Raw genomic sequence first — 26,877 nt, 5'->3', positions numbered from 1 at the left:
TTCAACTTATTTCTCATCTCTTTCCAATTCTAGAATTGAAAAGAGATAATGAATAAATTAAACCTCAGTTAAGAATTAATCGTGTTTTAAAATTGAACCTTAAAGATTTTAGCGTCAGTTCTGAATTGAATTAATATTCATTTCTATCAATATAGGATTACTTTAACCTTGATTCGATTAGAACTATAAAATAATAATAGAACCAGAAAAGAATAAAAAAAATAAAATTAAACTGAGACTAAGGGCCTGTTTTTTGTGGCTAAACTACAGTTGTACTGAAGTGTACACTTTTGGAAAACTTAAACAGATAGCACACATTTAATATTCAGCGAAAGCGAGAAAGAGAATTCGAGTGCAGCTTAGTGTGGAAATAAAAAACAGACCTTAAAATTAATTTACATTGATGAAAATTTTGTCTCAGAATTTATATTGACGCAGAATTAAAGGCGTGGGATTATTCGGCGAATGCGTAGGATCAGTCATAAGTACTAAGATATCGACCCGTGATAAGAATCGCGACAACGCTGGCGATGTCAGAACCACTTAACGCGTGCTAAACATTTAGTCGATACACACATAAAGTGAGGAAGCATCGCGCGAGTTTAAACGCACGACTCTTGAAATTCGCGCGAATCCTGCCGAGCGAACGAATTTCTTTCGCAAATACGCGATTACACGGTATACATTTTTCCGCGTGTTAACGTGTATGTACGTGTATACGATAATCACGAGTACAAGTTTTTCCTTTTTCTCCTCCTTTCCATCGATCGATTACAGGGGGTGACGACGTGGGAATAACATCGAGGTAAACTGCGAAGAGTGTGTTGTCTTCTGTGTGTTCCTCTTAACTTTCCTTTCCTTCTTCTCTCCCGTCTCGTTGGTATCAGAAAAGCGTAATAAGCAACAGCTCGACGACGTCGCGTTAATCGATAAATATCCGCGTCGTTGCCGTAAATCACTTATATTCTTCCTCCTTCTCTCTCTCTCTCTCTCTCTCTCTCTCTTTTTCTCTCTCTGTCTCTGTTGTCTTTATCTCGAATATATCGAACATCGCTGTTTGGATTAGTTAGTACCTATAATTAAGATCGATACGCGGTATACATAGTATTAGATTTACAACTTAATTCTCAGCCCTTATATTCAATCGACTTCAGCACTTATTTAAATTTGAATCTTTCCCTCGCTATACAGTCGTTTTGAAACGTTATCCATAAGCTTTAAAATAAGGTATAATAGGTGTCGGCGCTGCAAATCTAATCTCAAAAAATAGTAATGAAAACTATATGGCTATGTTCTATTTAACGCTCACAATGTTCATGAAATTATTTCATCCTTGTTTATCAAATGTCAAACAAGGAAAAACGATGCTCGTGAGCATTGCGAGCGTTAAGCAGAGCGCAGCCCAAGTTCCGAAAAGCAGCATTTGAGACACTGCCTCCTTTCCAGCTGAAGAAAAATGCTGCGGAAGCTTAAAAAATGATTTGTTCAGCTTTAGGCGAAAACTCTGTGTCGTATAATACATGTAAAAAGTGATGTGAAAGATTTCGTGATGACAATTTCAATTTTTTTCATCATAGAATGCACCGACTCAAAACAATAACCATCTTTTTTTCCGAAGTGGAATCCGACAGTTGCCTGAAAGATGGCGAAAATTATTTTAATATCAATTTAATATTAATGCGTTAATATTCGTTCTTTTATAATTTTACGTCGAAACTTGGTGAAAAAGATCGAGAATGAAGTTGTAGACCTAATAGTACAGCTAGCGTACCCTATTACAATAAACCTATCGATAAAGTCGCGGGGACCCTTTACTCTTTCACTCTCACTCTCACTTCCGCTTTACGACGCGAGAAAAAACAGACCCGGACTCGTGACCAACAGGGCTATTCTGTATCTTTTAACGTAAGTTTCGTTATCGTTACAACATCGTTGCGCAGCTTTTTTATCAGGATAAAAAAAAAACTGTACAATGCTATTATAACGATAATGAAACTTGCGTTAAGAGTTACAGAATAGGGATGTAGGGAGATATTTTGGGGAGATAAGAAAATTAGTGAGCAGCACGTACGTTCTTCTTTATATTTTATCCAAGGAATGTCCTGAGAACGTCCTTGAGATATTCTGGAAACGACCTTAAAACGTCCTCTGAACTCTAAGACGTCCTTTGGAAATCTGTGCTGTATGGGTCTTTAGTTGCTCTTTTTCTTTCTTTCTTGTTCTCTCTTTAAACTCATATTGACATTCGCTCACACATAAAGGAACCATTGAACGCGCTCGTCGCGGCTCGCGACAATGCTCGTTAAGAGTATAGTGACAATAGCAGGAAAATTCATCATTGGCATACACATCGGGCACAACGTGCTAAAAAATAAATTATACTGTCGTCCAACGTTATAAACTCACGTTCTTCGACGCTGAACGTCTTTCTCTCTTGCTCCTTTTCTCTCTCACACTCTCACATTTCTCTCTCTCTCTCTCTCTCTCTCTCTCGCTCTTTTTCTCATTTTATTTTTTTTCTCTTATTCTTATCTTCGCTCAATGACTAGACACGTCGCTTCACGCGGATCACTTAGTAAAAAAATTAGCGAAAATGGAAAACATCTGTAGAAAAAATAAACTCGCCTCCGCGATGATAGCACCGTGGTCTTGGCTCGAACACGCGCCAGATCCAGCGCAGTCGCGCGGATCATCAATTCAGCTCCCGCGTCGCTATCCCGCGGCGACATTCCTTTCTTCTCGGGCACAATAATTAATTACGATAGAAGTCCTCGCGACTGGGCGGAGTAACTGGTCGATGGGTGGTCGCGTTTTCGTATATATCGTTTTAAATTTACAACGCGCCTCCAAAATCGGTGAGACCTCGAAATTTCTCGATACACGATTGGCTTGACGTCCCGGTGCGTAGCGACGACACGGGTTTCCGTTTCGTTATCGCGTCTCCCCCGATGATTCACGCGTGCGAGAGGGAACGGTTATTGTCAAGTAACATCGTCCAAGAGCGACCGCGATTCGAGCGGATCCTACAGACTGAGAGACGAACTTGCCCTCGGTAAACACTAATAATAACACACATTGCATCAATATTATAATTTTCCATTCAACAATGTGATTGTCATATTACACACCATTGTACGTGTAATAGTTACATTTCCTGAGTAGCAAATTACAACATTAATGTTATATTACCATATTAATTGATTTACTCTAGGTGGATCTCTTTAAAACGTACCCGATCGATTTGATACAACTTTCATCGGCGGCGATTCAAAAGAGGCAAACCGGAAGACAGGCCGGAACGCCAAGCGCACACCGATCGCGAATGAACAGCGTGAGCCTCCCCAGCTCCGTTCTCGGCCTGATTACAATGACAATTTTAATTAGCCTGTTCTGCGCTTTGAACTTGTTTCTCAATCTTGCGTGCAAGCTCGGGGCTCATGTGCGGATGCGGAAACGGTAGTACCGGTTTGCGCAGGATCGTCGGCTTGACCTTGACCTGCGGCTTAAACGACGAGACCACCTGGCTGCCGCCAGTCAGGTGCATGTCGGCGAATTTGGCAACGATTTTAGGGGTGGAGCGCGGCGGTAGAGGTGATCTGAGTGACATTCCTCCACCGCTACCGCCGTCACCACCATCGTCGCCGCTGTCAACGACGATTTCATTTGAGCTGGCCGACCGGACGATCTCGTCGTTCTCCGCGTCGACACCCGTTCCGTCGTGCTCCGCCGTCTCGATTCGCTTCAACTTGCCGGTCGCGGCGATGGCGTTCTCCGAATTCGCAGTCTTCGTGTTTTTCTTAAGGGTACACTGGTTTTGCTTGGCAAAGCGCTCAGCGGCGGTACTCATGTCCGGCGACTCCGGACCACCGGTCGGCGACGTGGCCGCCTCCGATCGGGTGGGTGGCGTTTGCTGCTGCGGCGCCAGGAGAGACAACGGCATTATCGTCTCCTCGTCTGAACTGCTCAGACTGCTGGACGATGCAGACTTCTTGCCGACCGGGTCCTGTGCCGACAACGGTAGATCCATCACCAGATCGGGCGTATGTTTCTGCCTCATTTCGCGGAACTCCTGAGACGTGCGGGAGTAAGACGACGATTTCGGAGTCGGCTGCGTCTGTGAGGTGGCACGACGCTGCCAAAGCTCGCGATTCATCGAGAAGTTGGTTGTTGTCTGCTGCTGCGATTCCTGGAGCAGGTCGTCGTCTGGCGTCATGATGGTTGTCGTTGTCATCATCGTTGTCGTCATCGCCGTCATCGCCGTCGTCGTCGTCGTCGTCGCCGTCGTCGTCGTCGTTGTCGTCATTGTCGATATCGCTGCTACTGTGGCGATCATTGTTGAGCTCGGCAGAGAGTTTGCGTGGGACAGTTGCAACAGCTGCTGATGCTGTTGCGCCATTACGCTCTCGCCAATGCTCTGCGATTTCCAATACTGCTGTTTCCGGCTGGCGCCGCGTTTCGTCACGATACCGTCCAGTGACGACATTGCTGTCAGCACATTGCTACCCAGATCCTCGCTCGCGACCTCCTCGTTGCTGTTTCCGCCTCGTTGCTGCTGAGCACAGTTCGCACTACTGCCATCGATGCTGTCAACATTGTTCTCCAGAGCGATCTGGAGAACGCCGTCTGCGTTGTTCCTATGTTGCTCCGAATGCTTCTCGTTTTCCGTAGGGGAAGATGCTCTGACTGGCCTCGACGGAATCATGGTGTCAGCCTGTAAACAGTCACGGGAACAATCGCAGCGAAACTCGAAGCGCGCGCTAAGCGAGGGGCTAAATGGGTATATGTTGCCTGAGCGAAGCTGGGCAGACGGGTCTCGTTTACTATTGCGGGGAATACGCAGATACAACGTCGTCTTGATCTATCAGCGATCGTGCGCGCTGTAACGAGATACGAATTATTGTCGAATTATTATCGAATCACGTCTCCTTCCTTCTATTCAGGGAGTCTCGCCACCAATAGATGTATCTTTCAATCACAGATGAAAAAATTTTAATTTACTGAAATCTCATCATATAGTTTTAAAAAATATTAATGGCCAAAACTTCATCGATTTGTAAAAAATAAATCTGTGAAACGGAGGCGATGGAATCCTATTTCTTATTTATTTTTCAATAAACTTTATTAGACTAAAAATTTAAATTACAATCTAGTTGCCGACACATATTTAATATCAAGAATGAAGAGAAAGTAGCAAATAACGTTCATAGTTATTAAAATTTTATAAAAATGTTAACAATGAATGTAAGAATCTCTAGAAAGGTCGTCTAATGGTAGTGCGACACCCTGTATATAATTTTCCATGTAACAACGTGTATAGATGAAAATTGGGGCGAGTGAAATAATTCGTGAATAATTTACAACTGCACGACACAACGTGAAATATAAATGTAAATACCGAATGAGAGGGGTGCTGATCGTGTAAAAAAAATTAAACAAAGTATATTATTAAAATAAATTGGGGTTTGAAGAAATTTCCATCTAATAATTAAAATATCAAGGACTTTGTATGATTAAATTGAAAGCAGAATTTGCTAATTTATTTTAGGAACAAGAATAAATGGATACAATTTTTTTTATTATTTACACTACTATATTTGAGATATAGAAAATTAATTTGTATAACGAAATTTATTAAAGATATACAAGAGTTTTCTATTAGCGAATTCGATTGGACGCACTAAAGCGCAATAGTGCATATTAAAACCGTTGTACACTGATTTAATCTGCGTGAAAGTAAATTGCAAATATTTCAAATTATAAAAATAATAAATAAGAATAGGCTCTGTAAGAAAAAAACAAGTTAGAACAATTGAAAGGCAAAATAAGAGCCAATTATAATAACCGGTTCTTTAATTGCCCTTTAATTGTTCTAATTCGAATTATAAAGTTTTACTTAAAACAGCACAATAAAATGTATTGAGAATTTCATGGTATAATCTATTTTATATTTATATTAAACACACAGTTTCACGTGAATTTGTGACGGCTTTAATGTTCACCGGTGCGTACTGAGTGCATCCTATTTGCCATGTGTTTTACATTCAAAACGGACTTGAAAATTTAAAATGCACAGCGTTTTGTCACAATTCTGTGATTTCTAAGGAAGCAATTTATTACTTTCTCTAGGTCTAGTTTTCCTCAGAATATTTTGCTTTACAAATTAAACCTATACTGTTACTTCTATAGTGTCAAATTTAATCGAACGTGAGTCGTCACTGTTTCTACTAAATATATCATTATTTTATACTAAAAGGATAATTAAATTTGACACTATATCGTGACAATTCGACACTGTATAGTGTCAAATATAATTACTGTTTTAGTGGTTACTGTTTTTAGTGATGAAGAATCTCAGTATAGAGAGAGATTGATTTCAAAAATGTTGCTGTCTCATCAGGAGATAGGCGCAAGGTTTTATAATAATTTACAAACAGACATGGAGAGGCTTCTCAAGGTCCACTTTCCGATTATTGATAAGCTATAAATGTTGACTTGTTTTGGATTCCAATCAGTCAGTGTTGTTTCATTGAGATAAAATCTTTCTATCTTTCGAATTTTAGTTGCTTTTTTATTTCCTTTTTGATTGTAAACAATATAACTTCAAAAATTTTTTAATTATAACTAATTTTAAAGAAGTATTCAACGTTTTAAGATAAATTTGACATTGACTAGTTGATAGGTCAAGAACTACTTTTTGATTAAATAATTTATTGCTCTATTGTCTGCAGTATGGTTGATTGTTGTCGTAGTGAGCTTCGTTCCTTTACTGTGATTTCAATTCTTACGATGTTTTTCCATAATTTATCTCTGATAATTTTTTAAATCATAATTTGTTAATTTTCTTCTATGATTTTCCAATATTAAGGTTTTTTTTTAGTAAAGTGGAGGTGGTCACTATGACTAATTAATCTTCATGTATGTATTGTATTTATAATGGTAATGTATGTCTCTGAAGAGGGCTTAAAAATAAGCCGAAATTGTAAGTGCCATTAATAAAGAGATCTGGGTTCAGCTCTCGGTCGAGGTAAATTTTTTGCAATAAGAATTAATTATTTATAGATTTTAATATGTTGTTCAACATTATTAAGATCGATCTAAGATGTGTAAAGAGCATAAAAAATTATTAAACTGATAGTCATTCGTTATTATTTAATTCGTGATATTACTGCGGTAGTTTAGTAGAGTTTGCGTTTATAAGATTGAAAAAATTGTTTGACGCGCAGTTTAAAAGACTACATACGTAGTATATAAATTCACACGAAATTATACAAGCACCTAAGATCCAGCTAGACCGTCAAAGGTTTTGAATATAAAATTCGAATTGTCGTGAAAAATTAATATTATTTATATTGTTACTATTTTTCCAATATCTATTTTAAATTCAATAAACCTATAATAAAATGTCCTCAGAAAAACTAGACCAGAAAATAATAAACTACTTTTTTTAAAATTCAAAAATTGTAATCAAATTAATCATGAGCACAATGTCCGTTTTCAGGTTAAACTGTTAAATTTAAAATATAAATTTAAGATCTCAAAACAAACAAAGTTTTTCTCTGGAAGTTTGCTCTCAAACGCTTCGTTGTTAAGAGATGCTGATTTTTTAAGTAAAAACTACAGAAATAGATATAATTTAGGTTTATTTCTTTATTACTTTCCAATAATCAAAATGTAGTTAAATGTTTTGTTCAAAATGTCCTCAAATCCTGAGATAAATATTGCACCTATCTGACAGAACGAGACGCTGACTGACATTGTGTGATTGCGATTTTTTCGTACGCTTTCATTATCTGCTTTAATAATTGAAAATTATTAACGAGCACTTTATCTACTTTTTGTTTTAGAGAAAATAAAATCGCAAAAGATATACACATTTATGAACAAATTTCTAGAGAAATTTTATTTGTTTTGAAGTTTATAAAATATATATTTTAAGTTTGGCGGTTTAACCCGAGAACACCTTGTATAATAGTAATTAATAGTTTAAAACTTTGTCCTCTTTTTTTATTCCTTTCCTTAAAAGAAATTCATAAATTTTGCCTTCAATGTTATACAAACTTTCTATTTCTCTTTATTCATTCTTTGAAAGTATTCTTGACATGATCGACTTGCAATAGCGTCTGTAAAATTGTGAAATTTCGGGACACTATTACTAATCAGTTACATGCACAAATATAAGGAATAAAGTACCCACACATCCACATATCCACGCACACACGCACGCACATATGTAGGACAATACCACTTGAGGAACAGGATTAAAAACTGCTCGTAAAACTGAGATACATATAAGCGGGTGCACATACCGTCGTAATAAACGATGAAATAGCTTACCTCTCTTTCTTTCTCTTTATTTTTCGGATGAGTTAATAGTGGCTATGTTAAGTTATTACAATGAGTGAGATTGCTCTCTTTACTCACCTCGAAAACCAAAATAAGGATATCCGCTGGAAACAAGTAGGCCCCTCACACGAGCGGCATTCCTTTTGATTTCATCTACAGATCGAAGAGGGAAAATTCGCTCTACGAAGAAATTTTAGAAAACTCACAAAACTCGATAAAGAAAAAAACATTTCTTTAAAAGAAAGAAAAAGAAGCTTAAACACATTCTACCATCAAAATCTAAATCACGCGAGCTTAACGACACAACACGACAATAATAAAAACTAGTCACATAACTAACAACACTGGTGATTAGTTTTATCGAACAGTTTTTAGTCCATGTTTTGTTCTGCGTATGTGTGCGGCGCGTAAAAATGGCACAGCTTATCTCGTCAAAGAGCCAACAGACTAAACGTATATCTGGAAACACATCAACCATTCCAACCGTTAAAACAATCATAAAAAAAAGAAAAAAAACGTAAGGAAGAAAAATCAAAATATACATACGCACAATAATAAAAAACGGTGCAATGGAGGACAAGATAACAGGTGGCGCACAAGACAAGAACAACCACAAGGCGAGGACATGCAGCACAAAATAAACATATATATTTATATTTTATTTACAGATGTATTGTACAAATTCGTATAAAAATCCTACAAGTATGCTATACCAAACTGTGAAGTTAACTTAAAAAATAAAACGTCTTTATGAGAACAAAATGCTCTCCTACGTCTCGTCATCTTCTTCGACTCTGTATCATTGCGTTGTCGTTTTTGCCCGTGAAACTTTCGAATACTTATATAAATCTCAAAATCACGGAAACGATCGCATACATTTCGCAACAAACAATAACTTATTTTGAATTAACCCTCGAGTTTATTTAATCATTAAACTTTTTTCGAGAACTTCATGAAGAACGGAAGATACTTTACATTTGACTATAAGAGAACCGCGCAGATTATATGCACAACGAAACGATACGAGAATCTGATACCATACAAGTGCAGTGCAAGGCAATAGAGTGTTGTCAATCTGTATTGTGCAAACGGCGGTTTCGTTCGCTCGAGAATATAATAGACAAAAAAAAAGATATTTTGCAGCTCTTGAACAGCCATGCACCTGAGTATGCGTCGTGAAGAGTACAGAGACGATAACAGAACTCTGCGTCACGTCGGTGCGTCGGTATGCTAATGGTGCGACAATACACGTAAAAAAGCGAATACAAGGAGAAGAAAGAATCGGGCACATAGATTGAGTCAGATCAATTACTAAACGGTAGTTTCTAATACCTCTCGACTGATGATCGGCTGCGTCGATGATGAGATGCAGGGTACATTTGTCACCACAGACGCAATAATACCGCTAGCGTTACTATTGTCCGTTATTATGTTCGTCGTAGCAGATGATGACATATCGGACGCTGCACCAGACGACCAGGTGCTCGGATTCGCCGATGGTCCCATCAGTGGCGAATTGTTGCTCGACAATACGCTGTCCGCCGAGCTAGACGCTCTTCTACGCATAGATTCCTCGCTGGACGATTTTAAAAGTTCCTTTTCACGCTCCTCATCTCTGAGAAAAGTACAACGAAACGAGATTAGAACTGATTAAATAATAAATTTGGATTTAAATTATAAATTAAATAAAGTGTATAGTAGGAGAAGAAGAGGAGATCTCGTCTCACACGTAATCGATTGTCACAGGGGACAAAATGAACATCCAGATGAAAACAATTTTATATAAAGTTTTATCCCAAAAGAGCCATTTCGAGATATAAAAATGTAATTTTTTATTAACATTTTTTTCTCTGTTAAATGGATCTTGAAAAAAAAATCGTGGATATAAAGAGTGTCAAAAGAATTAGAGTAAGATTTTTTGTCATTCATAATTCAAAATCTAAATCTTATCATAAATTATATTCGATATTTTTTTCAGTTTTTTAAGATTTGGTGGAACATGTCGAAAAAATACAATGGCCTGGTTTACATCGTGAAAGAATTGGTACGCGTATTAAATGTGTTTCATGTGTTTACATCGCCATTTGTATCGTTTGATACGCGTATTAGTTTAGTACGATACTCCTGCTTGATACGCTCGTACCAAAATAATTCGACAGCGTTTACATCGTGCGGTACTAAATGTTTAGTAGCGAATTTGATACGAATATAGTACCTGATACGCGTATCAGGTGCACGATGTAAACCAGGCCAATATTAAATATTGAATCTTGTAAGACTAAAAATTCCATTTTTTTTTCAAAAAAATTAATTTAACTGATTTCAGCATTTATTCTATTATTTTTTAAAGTGACATATTCCATTACATTTAAAAATCTGAAAAAAATATAAATTATGATAATATTTAGCTGCTGAATTATCTTACGAGTGGTCAAACATATAAGGTACATTTGGGGAGACTTAAAGCTATTTCTGTTATTCTATCTTTGTTGTTTATTAGATGTAAAATAAGGATAGAATGATATAAATAGCGTTAATAGAGTCTCCCTGAACACACTATTAGAAATTATATGAAAAATGCAATTTTTTAATTCTTGAATTTTTTAAAAATAAAATTTGAATCCAAAATAAAAAAAAATGTTTATTCTTTTAACACTTATGCTTATATCCACGATTTTTTTGTACGGATCCATGTAGATTTAGCGGAGAAAAAAATACTAATAAAAATATCACATTGTTTTTGATATCTCGAAATAATGCGGTACTTTTGGGGAACAATAGTTCGTATAAAATATTCTTTTACCTAGGAGTTCATTTGGCCCCCGCTCTCCCCTCTCTCTCTCTCTCTCTCTCTCTCTCTCTCTCTCTCTCTTTCTCTCATACCCTTTACTTAAATAATGATTTAATTTAAATAACAGTCTCGATAAAAAGATTTCACATATATTTTGTAAAAAATTTATTGCTAGTTAGAAGATTAGCAACGAATTATAGGGTATGTTAAAACTTGCAGAGAGATATGAATACGATAATTTTTACTTTAACACTCTAAAAATTATCAATATTTAACGTAGTGTATTATACGGAAACTGGAGATTAAATATCACGAGAGAAAACTGTTTAATTTTTGTGATTATAATTCTATGGTAAGATAAATATAACTACTGCCATAATATTAGTATAATAACAATTATATTTATACAATATTAAATCTAATGGAACCATATATATGAGAACACAATCGATAGGAAATAAATACACGCATTAAAATAAAATTTTTAATAATTAATTTAATATTACTAACTTTATCTTGAGCATAATATATTTGTCAGGAATTAGTCCCTCTCTGCCAGCTAGAGCACCTCGCCACCAATCATTGCTGACCTGCGTGTATAGTGTCAAAGTGTCGCCTTTCTTGAAGCTTAGCTCTCTCTCTGATCTTGCATTAAAGTCAAACTGCGCCGTAGCTTCGAGATTCTCTGATTCTAATAGATAGAAAAAATAGAATATATTATACTTCATATAAAATATTTTTTAATTTAACAATGGTTTATATTTTTGAAAAAAAATTGCATTACCATCTTCGGATGGGTAAACTTCCGAGTCCATGTCTTCTTGCACTTGATCCGTCGGCGAATCTCCCACATCACTAAATTATGAATATCAGTAAAAAAATCTTTTTAATACAAGAAATGCCTAAAAACTAATAAAAAATTGCGACATTTCTTACAATTCACCTACAATATTGTTTAAACATATATTCAAAAACATATTATCAGAGAAATTTAGATTTTTAATTATAATTTGACTCCTAATTCGCCCTTTTTAATGTTATTGATTATTGTTAAACATATTAAATATTAATTATCTTAACATAATATTCGATAAATAAATCAATTTATTTACACGTCATCGGGTTCTCTGCTGATGTATTTTTCATATTGAGTGCCCCCAATGTCTTCTGGGAAGATTTCCTCGCAGAATGTGATGATGTTCTTGATAAGCTCATTAACTTGATTCTGATATTGGACCTGATCCTTGTCTTCTGGAACGGGTACCAAGGTTGGGCCGAAGCAGATAGCCAAGTTGTATGGATCCATCATGTTCTCGTCCGAAAATTCCGACAGGCTGTTTAAATATAGATCAGGCAACTTTAAATCCAGCTCAATTTCACATGCGAATTCTTCACAGAGCGATAATACTCACTGATTTAGAAAGGCAAAAAGATATCGCATGACAATTACAACTGGCCGTGGTAGACTCGCTATCATCTCCTTCATTTTGTTAACAAAGTCTTGTTTCGATTCCAGTTGCGCCAACTCCATTAGATGCTCGAAATAGATGATAGGAAAGAGAGGCTCGCGCAACTCCCTCAGATAGAGCTTTAACACCCCAGCGACACTGTTGATGTCCGAAGCATCAGTGACATCCGCAAGTGGATCCTCGCCACGCTCAAACCACTCGCGGAAATTGTTGATCTCCACCTGCGAGCCCGACACACGGAAGATACCTTGATGGTGCAAGCCATATAGATTAATCACGCGAATGCAGCTCTTCATGATCAGCGGTATCTCCTGATTTGTGCTCTCCAGATACTCCTCAAGTGAACCACCAAACAACTTCGGTTGACCGTTCATCTGCAGACGACCGATCCGCTTGCGGCGTGCTTGCTTCTGCTTCGTCGTGGAAATCGACGGGTTTGGGCTAGCATTTGAACCATCCAATAGGCTCTGTCGGATATACTCCTGTTTCGCGTCTAATCTTGCTATTCTCGACGTCCCAAGAAGGTACTCCCTGAATTTCTACATTAACGTGATAATATAATTTTTGTGAATCGTATTTTTTCTGTCATGTTGAAAACAATTCTTGTAACTGACAGAATTTACGTAAATATTTATTGCATTAATTATAGTATTTTATGCTGTATCACATAATGTTATCACATAATTTCTCTTTTTATCTTTATTATATTGTTATACCACACAAAATATTAAAAAGCATCACTTAAAATTAATGCTAAAAAAAGTCCAAATTCAAAATTACGTATCTTTGTAAAAAAAAAATGGTCGTAAAATGATGTTCAAAAAAGTTTCAAAAAAAAAGCAAAAAATACGTAACTTTGAATTTATCCTTTTTAACTTTAATTTCAAGTAATATTTTAATTTTGTTGAGTAGTGTATTATGTATGTGTTATTATATTTTTATATGTTAATAGCCTTTTAAAACAAAATGTAAAGTTTAATTCTGCATGCCAATAATTCTGCCAGTCTTAATGTATAGATACAAATAAATAAAATTGAATAATATCATATACGTTCGATTTTTTAATTTCTTTTTCGAAGATTCTATAATATAGATGAAAAATCGCATTTTTATTAAAAAAAAAAAAATAAATATTCAGTATAATGATACGCATTCGACTATTTTTTATTTGGCCTATCCAATTTCCTTTATCTTTCGAATGTTCATGCGATGATCAATCAATATTTTACCGCACGACCGTGTGTCTTTCGTTTGCCACGGAGAAGAGATATAGAATGTTTTCATAAAATTTACCGTGAGGTAGAATTCTTCAGTCTCTTGTCTGTCAGCTCGTAACTTGATCTGCAGCGTCTCTGGCGGCCTGGACGTAGATACAGCGTTTTCGCCGAAATATCTCGAGCAGTCATAATCTTTAGCGGTCAACATTTCAAGCAGGCTTGCTTCCGCCGTTTCCAAAGTTTTCCACACCTCCTCTGATTCAGTTCGCAGCGACGTCACCCTCTGCTGTAGCTGCTGCAATCGTTGCTCCATTTCCGAATGCAGCATCTTTTGCAATTCAGGTTCGGGCGTCTATCGGGGAGAAACAAACTGATGAATGGCAACTTTGCTAACGACAATGGTTATGAAGAATTTTCAAAAATTAGGATATTATTCATAATTTTCAATATATTCATTCTCTTATATTTTCGTAATTGTATTATTATTATATTAATTATTATATCAATAAAAATCACTTAAGAATACGAGTAAATCAATAAAATTAAGGATGCACGAAATCGTAAAATGTATCGGATACTGAATATCGAATATCCAAGAAGTATGTGATATTGAGTATCTGATATCCAGTCGGACATCCGGTAAGGGCATTTATCCGACTGGATTCCAGATTTCACGGATATCCGGTACAAATGCCTCAAAAAGGAAGAAAAAATAATAATTTTCTTTATTTCCTCAACATAAAAAGAAAAAGAGAAAATATGAATTGTGCAAGAAGTTTAGCTGAAAAAAATAAAATTCTGCATTAATGCGAGTAATTTTCAATATAAAATTTCATAATGGATACTATTATTGCTGGATACTATTCGGCTATCCGATCGGTAAAAATGTATATTGCCGAGTAATGGATATGTTCCGGTTATGGATATTATCCGCTGCATTCCTAATTAACCTTCAAATTCCACCCTCCCCCCGACTACGCAACCGTAACTTCCATACTGGTGCGAATTTTGCGATAGATCAATTCGAATTCGCCTAATTCGATTTACCTCATCTCCACGCTGTCCTTGGAACTCAAATTTCTTGGGAATCATGAAGGCCGCGTGATGAGATTCCAGGAATCTTTGCTTATCCGCTCGGGAGTCGAGTGCACCGACGCACGCAGCTAATTGTTCGGCACCAGATTGCAAGGAACGCTGCCTACCCTCCTCCGCGCTACAGTGCATCAACAGTGCCCTTGCTATGCAATTGTGGAATCCAAAATCCATGCACTAAGGATGAAAATAAATGCATCTTTAATCTTCATTTATCTCTTATTCCATGAACAAATTACGTTATATTAATGACTAAGAGTAAAAGTTCTTCTTTATAGTTTAGGATTTCAATCTTAGTAGAGACTCAGTATTACGAAAAGTATAGAAATTAAAGTAAGTTAAATCTAACTTTTCCTTCAAAGTTTTTCGATCCTTTATATTCATTTTTATGAACTCGAGTATGGATGAACAACTTACATCAATGAGATCGGACAGGTCGTCGACGAAATACTTGTGTATCGTTGTGTTTGAAGCTTCCAGGCACAGGATGTATTCATTTCTCGCTTTGAGTGCTTTTAGTTTCGCCTCCTGATATTTGCTCTTCCTCTGAAAATGGAATATTTCGAATTAATGCGTCTTACTTTGAAGATTGACCGAAAAGACTAAGGCAAGTTTAATTGATTTTATTAATCAATGGTGTCGACTAGTGTATTAATTAATTTTACTGATTCTCCGGGATAAACTTCTTCGTCTCACTTTTCTCCTTAAAGATTGTTCACGTTAACTCTGCTCATATTATTACGATTAAGATTCTCATTTTACCAACAAATAATATTTATGTAGCTCTCATGCATTTTGTGCACATCTTGATGCTTTCAACGGTATTTCATCTATTAGTATAATGATATTGTATTAAGAACTTTTTTTAAGAAAAGTATGTAATTTGCGGACCAATCATTCGCTCTTTATATATTAAAGACAACACAGTCCTCTGGATCAGGCTTCTCCATCAACAAAGTAATCTTGCAGTTGTAGCAAAAATTATTTACATACGAAAAATTAGCTAAAATAGATAAATTTTTAGTAAGTATTGCGATATGTTTTGCATTTAATTATGTAGATGATAAAGATAGAATTTAGATTTGTGCCATAAATTCTATGCCTCTATAATACTTAACTCTAGCTGTACACACTTGTTTTTTGCACCCTACTTGTACACTTGGGATCCTATTCATATTTATAGTATTACTGTAACTTCTGTTAAAATGAATTTCAATTAATTTTTTTTTCCGTCGATGGAGAATTGATTAAGGAATACGCCTACAATGTGTAAAAGTCGATAGAATTAAAAAATTTCAAGATATATAGGTTCAAAGAAAAAGAAAAGTTCGAAAACGCGAAAAAAATCTCGATTTACCAGTTGCGCTGGGATCTCGGGGATCCCAGTGTGTGCAGCTAGGGATAATTTTCCATTAGATACAAAATAGTGATAATTCTAGCTGGAGTAGGAAAATATTTTTTTGCGCGATATATCATTTTTTTACACTGCAGGAATGTCTTAAATCGAATCTAAATCAATATTATGATATCGGCTCCCGTTGATATCGTCATTACCATTTGGCGAAATATATGAGTCGTTGCTAACATGTTTTTACTTAAGGCTTCCTCCGACTCTTATTTTTAAGTAATTTAATCCAATCATTAATTTAAAACAAGTTAATTTAGACAGAAATATTCCTCGCGTAACAGAAAAGACAGAATTTAAATTAAAAAATAAAATTTTAAACACTTTCTTCATTTTTACCAATAAAATTTCATAAAAATCTCTTATTTTCAAGAGTAAAAAAGAAATTCTGTGGAAATTCTAATTTTTTTTTAGGTTTTAATAAATACTCTATTATGTATAGATTTTATAAACAAGATTTATATATTTTTTAAATGCAAGCGATGACGATCGAGTTCAATGACTGTGTCAAGGATTCAATGTTACACGTGGTGTTAATCTTTTTCTCTCTTGCTCTGTTTTTTTTTCTCCTAGTCGCGTTTGGTCTCCTACACTTCTCTCTTGCGTCTCTCAAGTGTCTCTTTCACATCAAGGCCGCTTTGTCTTATCGCACTTATAACCACTCGAAGGAGACTGCTATTTATTTTTCTATCGAGTTATATGTGCCCGACAAAAAAGTCCACTGACAGGTCCTAAATTCTCGGCTGGCGTTTGCTCGGATTGGAAGAAGATAGGGGAAAAAACCTGGAGAGAGATACAGATTCTTAACGTCTCTCTTTCGATTCACTCCGCAAATGATCCCAGATGTAAGCTGAGAAAAAATTCTTTGTATCCCCAGAGATCTTGAACACATGCGAACAAAACGGTAAAACATGTGGTCCTCGTAGAATATTTAGACACAAACGCATTTATCACAGAGCAAAAATATGGACGAATAAATGCCTCTAACGTCTTTAGTCAAATCTCTCCAGATATACTCGCTTGCTTGCTAAAAGAAAAAGATTAACTAAAAAGTCACGAAGTTTATTTAAATCTTGTTTAAAAAATTTCTAGATTTTTCAGATATTTGTATATCTTAAAATTTTTTCATGCAATTTTGAAATAAATCGAAATAAAAGTAACACGATGAACTCTCTATTATGCAGTTAATGGAAAACATAAGATTATACCAATTTTTTTCTACAATTGAAACCGCGAAGTCTATATGATAGTAAAGAGATAACTTGTTTTAATATAATATTAAATAGAGGCTACTCTCTTCTACTATGTGTATCGTCTTCTATGATTATCTTGATTTTTTTAAATAAAAACTTGTAAACATAAGATAATACACTTGAATGTACACGGACATATATATTTTGTGTATTGTTCGATGTATTGTTAACCAGTTATTGATATTTTGGATTATAAAGAAGAATAATAAACCAAAGAAAATAAACCATTTTTATTTAAAAAGAGAAATAAATTTTTTAAAATAAAATTAAAAAAATTTTCCTGAATCCAATAAAACGGCTGACTTTGAAATATTGAATCTTCGTACAATCTCACAAAGTACTTTAAAAGTTTTAATAAGAAAATTTTATGATTTGAGACAGAGAGAGAGAATCTCGAAATTAAAATAGTTGCGCTAAAAAATTACAAGAAATTAATCAAGAATTAATTTCATAATTTTATACTTGTAGGAATTACTTCGGGAATATTACAAAAGACCTTGTACAAATTATAAGGAAAAGTGGTTTCAGTTAAAATGGCTGAATTTTTGATATGTGTAATTCTCGTCATTCTGAATGTCTCAATGAGTAGAAGGAAGTGAATCATGGAGTCACGTATATTGTCGAAAAGCTCGTATTTTAATACGTTATAATTGGACCTTTTAGGATTTATAACGGACATGGTTCATAAGATCAAGTTGTGCTTTTTGAGATATTTGTTCAGAATGGCAAGACTATAACATATATTAAAAATTCAACTAATTCAACTGAAATCACTTTTTCATATAATTTGTACGGAGTCCTTCATTAATTTGACTGAAAAACGTGCGGAAAATTTTCAAAGGTTTTCTCTTTTCGTCTTGATTTTTCATTCTACAGTCATTATTTGTACCATTCTTATCACACGGATTTGAATTGTACAATTCTGGAAACGAGTTTTCAAAGGCCCGGAAGAATGAAAGTCGTGTTTCAGGTTCGAGACGATTATCCGTTCAATTTCGCGAATAAAATAGTCAACATTGAACAAAAAGCGGAGCAATTGTTAAGACTGATGATGACGCAGATGCTTAACTCGGACATCCTACGATTGGCCTGGATATTGTCTATCCGACGACACAATGTGTCGCATCGTTCGTCTGCATTTTTATCTACTGTCTGAATGTTTTCGTCAATTCGCACTTTAGGTATCGAGTGAATGATATTTTGTGCAACAGATATTTTTACTTAATAATACATGTGGTGAAGAATATAAAATACTATCGAGACGAGAATCAATCAATTAAAATTAATTAATTCTTCAAACTTAATTCTTTCAAAACAAATAATGCGAAAATTATCCATTTAGTTAAAAATAATTAAAAAGATAATTTTCGAATTATTTGTTTTAAAAGAAATAAAGTTTGGAGAAACGTAAAAAAATTGCTGATGTAATGTAAATGATATAAGTAAAATTATATATAATTAGAGGTATAAGCAATTTTTTTACATTTCTCTAAATTTGATTTTTTCTACAACAAACAACGCTGAAATTAGTTTTGAGGTTTTCTTCTTCTTCATCTTATTATTATTATTATTATTATTATTATTATTATTATTATTATTACTATATTATTTTCTTATTACACTAAAAGTAACTTTATAAAAAGAAGGATGTATGAAAATTTATGGACATATTTCATATATATAATTATAAATATTTATGAATATTTATGCGTATTTGTGTATGTTTATATATATTTATATATAGGGATGGGAAATAACTCGTTAACGAAGTTATAATTAGAGTTACTTTTTTTTAGTAACTGTAACTTAACTTCGTTACTTTCTTTCCATCTGTAATTATAACTTAACTTAGTTATATATATGTTTTAAGTAACTAGTAACTTATTTAATAATTACTTTCATAGTTGTTTTATATATTTTAAACTTATTTGTCAATTTAGTGTGCGATAGTATCCACTTGAAGCTACAAACGCTTCGAAACATTTGATTAATCAGAAGAAAGACATTTAATTAAGTTTAATAACAGTTTAATAACATTTAAAGCGTTCAATGAACTCTTATACCTGTTTGGTCTATATTTTTGGATCTAATAGAATCCGCCAATCAAATGCAAGAGCACTCAGTGAATGATTGTAGTACTAAACGCACCTGACCACTAAACCGTTGTTTTCTAAACATAATCACGTGACCCATTTTGAATTAGTGCTGGAATTTATTTGCAACTTTTAACCGAATATAAAAAGATTTTTTTTTACAAAAAACATTGTATATGTGTGCTATTTCATATTTATATGTGTTTATATTACTTTAACGAAAAACGTCTTTACCATACAATTTTCTTATCTTTTTGAATAAAATTGTATAACATGTAAATGTAAACCAGTCTTTTTTTTAATTATCTTAGTGTATCATTCTTGTTTAATATTAGATAAAAACAAGGGTAAAAATGATACACGAAGGCAGTCGGTAACGTTTCTGAATGCAGCCTTAATGGTATCGATGCTACTACTGAAAATTCCGATGAAAAGAAAGTAACTCAAAAGTAACTTAAAAGTAACTTAAAGTTACTTTTTCAGTAGCTGTAACTGTAACAAATTGCTTTTCGGAATCAATAACTTGTAACGGTAATTAATTACTTTTTGAAAGAGAAAAACTGTAACTGTAATTAATTACTTTTACAAAGTAACTTTCCCATCTCTATTATATATATTTATATATATTAGGTCAATCGAAAAGTTCCGTCCGTTTTTTTTTTTGCAAAAAGTATAATTTTATTTAAGAAGCAAAATGAAAAAGTACATCAATCAAAATATTGTCCATTGTTAGCAATGACTTTTTCCCATTTTTCGGGCAGCAGCGAATTCCGCGGCGAAAGAATGACTCATCCTTGGAGACTCCAGTCAGAAACAAATTTATTGACGTCTTCATAAGAATTGAAGCGTTTCTTAACAAGTGCGTGTGCCATCGACCGAAACAAATGGTAGAAAAGGGCACAGTCTGATGAATAAGCCGCATGGGGTAGCATTTCCCAGCGAAGTGCTTCCAATGTTTCCTTAACAGCTTTAGTGACGTGAGGTCGCGTTGTCATGAAGCAAAATCACTTTATGATGTCTTGTCTCATATTCTGGTCATTTTTCGCGCAATGCTCGGTACGAACGGATTATTTGTTCTCGGTAGAAATCCTCTATGACTGTTTGACCAGATTTCAACAACTCATGGTACACTACATCCTTCTGGTCCCACCAAATACAGAGCATGGCCTTCTTGCCATGAATATTGCGTTTTGGCGTCGATGTCGATGGTTGGCCTGGATCGCAAATGGTTTTTTGGCATTTAGAGTTATCGAAATAGATCCACTTTTCATCGCCAGTCATAATTCGATGCAAAAACCCCTTTCTTTGTTACCTAGCAAACAGAATTTCGCAGGTGGTTTCTCACCTTTCAATGTATTGTATCTTGGCTTCAGTTCATATGGGACTCATTTTCCTTTTTTGTAGACCTTTCCTAACGCTTTTAAACGATCGGAAGTAACAGATTGATCACAATTTAATGCTTTTGCAAATTGTTTCTGCGTTTGACATGGGTCTTCATCCATCAATGTCTGCAATTTTTTATCTTCAAATGCTCTTGGCCGTCCAGAACACTTTCTATCCTCCATATCAAAATTACCACTTTGAAAGCGTCGAAACCATTCTCTGCATGTTTTATTCGGAAGGAGCACTATCACCATAAACTTCTACAAGCATTCGATGAGCTTTAACTGCAGTTTTTTTCCATTTCAAGCAAAAGATTAACACTTCGCGCAAATAACGTTTATTTGGCTCAAATTTCGACATTTTCGATGCAGTAAGAAACAATGTTATTGATGCAAACGTATACTTTTATATACTGAATTTTATTGACAAAAAACTGAAAAATTAAGCTTGATTTAAACATTAGAGTTATCGACGGTTCCAGCTATATAGATACTCGCCGCTAATCGGACGGAATTTTCCGATTGACCTAATATAAATTTCTTTACCGGATAATGAAAAATTATGCGCAAAAGAGTTAATTTTTGAAAAAGGACTCATCGAATCACCAACAAATTATTAAAATCAAGCATCTCATCTTTAATTCAAATTTTTAATCCACGTTGATTTACAACATAATAAACCGGCACTGCCAACAGACAATAATTCTTGAAAAAAAAAAGGTACAAATACAAATAGTAGGACATGTGAACAGTACCCAGACTCGCAAAAGGGATATGGTTTCCAAATTCTAAGCCCGCCATATATACTTTCATCATGGTTGTACTCGGCATCTCGCAGCCTGAGGTTTTCTCGTATCGTACGAGGTATCCGGCGTCCAGCAACTAGCGGCAATCTTGTCCATCAGCTAACTGAGGAATACTAACCCCCTCAAGGCTCGATAAGAAGGAGAAGATATTACAACGCAAAGTTCGGATCTGAAACTTTTTATAACATTGTTGTTGTCTTCATTGTCGTTATTATAAATTATTATCAACGATTCCAAAAGTATATTGTTGCAACTTCTAGTGCAAGAGGCGCTGATGATGCATAAGATTAAAGTTGGGAATGTGTCATACCATACGTATCATAATCAAGGTCTAATCTCCTCCATATCCAACTTCTGTCTTGCCAACGAACTACACAGCCCTACCGCTAATAGTTTCTTTATTGTGCCTTTTTCCTCTTTTCCTTCAATTTCCAAATTACATGCGTCCCGGATGTACAGTCCTAATATTGCAATATTGAACAAAGTTCCTTTAAGCCCAGTCTGATAATACATGCGATTTGAAACGTCCCCATAGCATTTTCCCGCCACATATACGAGTGACAATCTTTTTTCAGAATCATCGGGTATCCCCATGGCATACATCGCCATCTATTGGACGACCATCCCCAAATTGTATTCTTCCATTAAGGCATCCATTGGTTCTCCTAAGCAATTTCTAAATTTGCTATTTTGATTGTTAGTTCCAGTCCCTCTTTTACCGAATCATTCCGAGCATACTTCGGGCATCTTCGCCACCGGCTCCAATTCCTAAGGCAGTTGATTCCAGAACATTTATTTTTAAATCCTAGCCCTCTCTCTCCGAGAGGTACATAGCGTGTTCAATCCCACTTTTGAAGCTGTAAGTAATAAACGACAGCACGAGAAAAATATCAGAGTGCTTCGAACCGAGGCTTAGTCTCCTCCATATTATGTGGTAAACTTCCGTTCTGCCACCGAGCCACGCCCTAACGCTGATAGCTTCTCTGTGTGTTGTATTTATGTTTCTTCTAAATTCCTTGCAATACAAACAAATATGATACCACTTTTCATATATATATATATGCACATCGTACGTCATATAATCTTTTTATAATATTATAATCCAATATTTTTATTTAGGTAATTTAAACTAATTCAGATGGCGAAATATTTCAAATAAAATGTTTCATAACAAAATGACAAAAATTGTAAACAAAATGTGAATTTCATTAATTTATTTAAAATATTAAATAATATATGTAGGTGCATGCTTTGAAGAGTTTAATTATAATTAATCTATAATTATAGGAAGATGATCCATGATGTTGGTAACATCTAAATTACATGTTAATTTTGACCATTTTTAATTAATTTATAAATTGACTATTCGAACATCTTTTTAAGTAATTTCTACGACGATTGAATGTTGAACCATGGCTGTGTAGATATTTGGGCTTCCACTCATTTACACATGACTTTCAAATCATGTGAGACAGTTTGAAGACTAGGAGAGCAGGCACTTTCCTACACACTCATAGCATATTAGAAGGATATTCTTTGTGAGTAACTACTGAAGATGGCCCGGATGTAGGCCGAAATGTCTAGCATTTAGTATAGTATTCATTCATGTAGTAATTAAAAAATGTTTATTTGATCGCACTATTAACAGCGAATTGCTCTCATTAGCCCTAGATTTTTCATTTTTTATTGAATAGATTTAATTATAGACTTTTTCGTAATTAATTATTATTAATTTGGAAGATAATATATATGACAGATATCGAAAATTGATTAGAAAATTACGACATGATTAGATTGGATAATATATGTATGCTTTAAAATTATATATATTGCAGCAAGTAATTAAATATTCTAAAATTATAAGTATAAACGGGCGTATCAAGTATGCTGCTGTTAAAAGAAATCTTGCTCATTTTCGAGGTTTTGTATCTATTATACCATTTTCTACTTGTTTATCGATATAAAAATCTCTTTTCTTCTGCGTCTCTATTGTAGGTATTCTACGCTATCTATTCTATTTCGTTTTCTTATTTTTATGTCTTTTTTATACATTTTAGAAATCTTCCATATTTTGAATTAAGTCTATTATAATTAAGAAAAATTATCTTAAACAACACAGTCTTAAAGGATGAATGTTCACATGATAAGGATGTCTTCAAGATGCCGCACGGAGAACTATGTTCTATCGAACTTTTTAAAATAAATGTAATTAAAATATTATTTTGATTTCACTTCTGTTTTATGATATTATTATTTTTGGTTTTTTATTATGTTTTTAAATATGTCTTTGTTTTGATATATTTGCATAAAAATATTGAATTTTAATTTTACTTCCTTTTTAAGAGATTTTTTTATTCTTTTTGTTATGATTTAGAATATATTTACAAAATGATGTAAAGATATTACAATATTGCAATATACTTGACGCTTTTTTTTTACATTTTTAATGTTTTTTTCTGATAATCTGTATTAATCATAACATACTCGCGCGAAATTGACTATATCGTTGATTTATATTAATTATATTATAATATATAATTAAACTATATATAATTTAACTAATAATATAGGTTTAATTTAATTGATTAAACTAAATTCAATTGCATAATAAGAGTTTTTTTTTATTTCATATAAATAAAAATTTTGTTTAATGTGACTATATATATGATAGATATAAATGCAGATTAGAAGAGCCCCCTCCCCAATGACCTTCACATATATTGTCAAGGACATCACTCTAAGTGATCTCCAATAGGTTTTAGTCGTTCGTTATTCGTTAAAAAATCATTAATAATAATCAAAGTTCGTAATTATTTCACTATTTTGCGAATGACTCTAGATAGAGAGGAAGTATAGAGTGAAATGGGGTATAAATTATGTTCTCTTGGACGGCGAAAACTTGTTGAAGGTTAGGATCATGACCTTGACAACATATGTTAAAGTCAAGATCATCGGCGGTTGCTCCCATTTTCTGAAGTTTTATCCCTCTTTCGTTTTCGAAAATTAAGCGCCGATATGAATACTCTTGCCAAGAAATATACAAAATTCAATCTTTAATATGTTCTATTCTACAAACCTACCTTGTTAACTTCCTTTTCGATGAGCTTGTACTTCTTGCTGCGTGCAAGTTTCTCACGACTGTCCGCGTTCGCTACCTCGAGTTTGTTACGTTGCTGTTCGGCGACGCGGAGCTTCGTCTCCGCTTGCCTGGACTCAGCCTGATAGGCCTGATAAGTCTTCATTGTCGTGTGTAGCTCGTGCAGCACTCGAAGTATCTCCTCGTGCGTCTCATAGCCGATTTCGCGACACTGTAGTAACAGATATCGAAAAGTAATGGCAATGAAAAACATACAGAGAATATGATCTCTCTGTAACGTGAAAATTAATTTGAATTAAATGTATTAGAAACAACATTTTTCCTTCTGAAAGAATTTACAGTTATACAGAAACATGTGTAACTAAATTTTTACAAGACGTATAGAGAATGATTCTTAAGTATTTTAAAAGATATAAGTAAAGAAGGCTATATTGGGTCAAAGCGAATCTTGATGTTTGATAATATTTTTATATGAATTTTTGAAATTTTTAGTTCAAGTAAATTGTAAGTCATGCACAAACAATTAATCGGTGTTAGCTTGTTTAAACTGGAAATTTTTAAAATTCATACAAAAATAAATATTATCAGGTACCAAGGCTTGTTCTGAATGAATATGGTCTTCTTTGTTTATTAGTATTAAACATTTCTGTTTAGTCAATTTTCATTTATTGCTTATTCTAAAAAGAGTTTAAGAGATGATTCCTCACAAATAATTGTAGCTAAAGTTAAAATAATTTGAGTTCGAAATTTTTTAAAAGAACGAAATTTTTCCTACAATACTTTGATAGACTATATTTTTTAAACTAACCCGTTTCAGATATTTAGAGAGCGTTCGAGGAATTTATTGTTACGCGATAAACGCCAATACTGCGAACTTTGTTCAGGAAGCTAACTAAGATAGGCATTAGCGCGACTACCAGCTGACAATACTAACATAGCGTTAGCACTTTTTAATCTCAATTAATATTAGAGGAATTGAATCTGACGATTTTTCTAGAAAGACTGTACGAGCCAATTTGGTTTCAAGCACATTTTTTTGTAAATAACAAATAAAAAGGAACCAAACGTATAGATAATCACAAATTTATTAAATTTATTTAAAGTTATAAAACTTGGAAACAAAATCATAAAACATATAGGTATACGAATGCAATACGAACCAAACAGACACAATCATTGAATGATTATATAATCTTCCATCATACATATTATAATTGTATGAATTTTCCCTAGTGTTTAATAGCACTCAGCAGTGTTTGCAAAAATTTAATACTAGCGCTGCTAATCATTGCCAATACCTCAAAAAGGGTAATGTTGCAGTGGGGGGGTTATAACATCAAACGCCGTCTTTAATGTTGTATTTATATAGTATATACATTATTTATATAGTATTTATATACAGTATTTATATAGTATATATATATAATATAATACCTACATATAACTCCCCGAATAGCTACTACACCAAAAAGCTGACAGTAAACTCTCTGAATACACTTATAATTAAAACACTAAAGATATAGGTATTCTCATCCATTTCTTGTCCATTCCCTGCTCCTTGATCTCTCGCAGTCTGGTCTCGCTGAGTCACAGCTCAGTTCAGCGGGGGCGAAACCGCGGGAGGGCAAGAAGTGGAAGAATGGATGAAAAATGGCGAATGAGAATACCTACATATATCTTTAGTGCCTTACTTATAACCATATGAAATTTTCGTCTTGAATTAATGTAAGAAACCATCCCTTAAATCTTTTGAAACAATAAAAAAAACTTTTTTGGAATATAATAATAACACTTTTAGTTGAATAATAAAAAACATCTTTTGGAATACTTAATAATCACCTTGTATAAGAAGAGTGCAATAAGAGATTCATAAAAATATAATTGTAGAAATAAAAACAAAGATGCGTGTAACTGTAAAAGAATGTGAGA

The 26,877-nt window shown here is 34.2% G+C and overlaps 1 protein-coding gene across 4 annotated transcripts in view; it reads right to left on the bottom strand.

The window, feature by feature from the left end:
• Positions 1 to 358: 358 nt before the first annotated feature.
• LOC108783195 (SLIT-ROBO Rho GTPase-activating protein 1) overlaps positions 359 to 26,877 on the bottom strand; it is a 78,399-nt gene continuing 51,880 nt past the window's right edge. For all 4 annotated transcript variants that reach the window (XM_018551698.1, XM_018551700.1, XM_018551699.1 and 1 more), the window contains 10 exons: positions 24,932 to 25,159; positions 15,330 to 15,458; positions 14,868 to 15,089; positions 13,897 to 14,172; positions 12,547 to 13,142; positions 12,247 to 12,468; positions 11,919 to 11,989; positions 11,645 to 11,825; positions 9,676 to 9,958; positions 359 to 4,711 (listed from right to left, as the gene is read on the bottom strand). In XM_018551698.1, coding sequence (XP_018407200.1) covers positions 3,377 to 4,711; positions 9,676 to 9,958; positions 11,645 to 11,825; positions 11,919 to 11,989; positions 12,247 to 12,468; positions 12,547 to 13,142; positions 13,897 to 14,172; positions 14,868 to 15,089; positions 15,330 to 15,458; positions 24,932 to 25,159 — 3,543 coding nt within the window. In that variant the 3' untranslated portion in view covers positions 359 to 3,376. The remainder of the gene's footprint in view (positions 4,712 to 9,675; positions 9,959 to 11,644; positions 11,826 to 11,918; positions 11,990 to 12,246; positions 12,469 to 12,546; positions 13,143 to 13,896; positions 14,173 to 14,867; positions 15,090 to 15,329; positions 15,459 to 24,931; positions 25,160 to 26,877) is intronic.

Source organism: Cyphomyrmex costatus, unplaced genomic scaffold (genome assembly GCF_001594065.2).
Source record: "Cyphomyrmex costatus isolate MS0001 unplaced genomic scaffold, Ccosl1.0 scaffold143, whole genome shotgun sequence".
NCBI lineage: Eukaryota > Metazoa > Arthropoda > Insecta > Hymenoptera > Formicidae > Cyphomyrmex > Cyphomyrmex costatus.
Note: the sequence above shows the minus strand (reverse complement) of the source record. Positions and strands in the feature narration are given on the sequence as shown.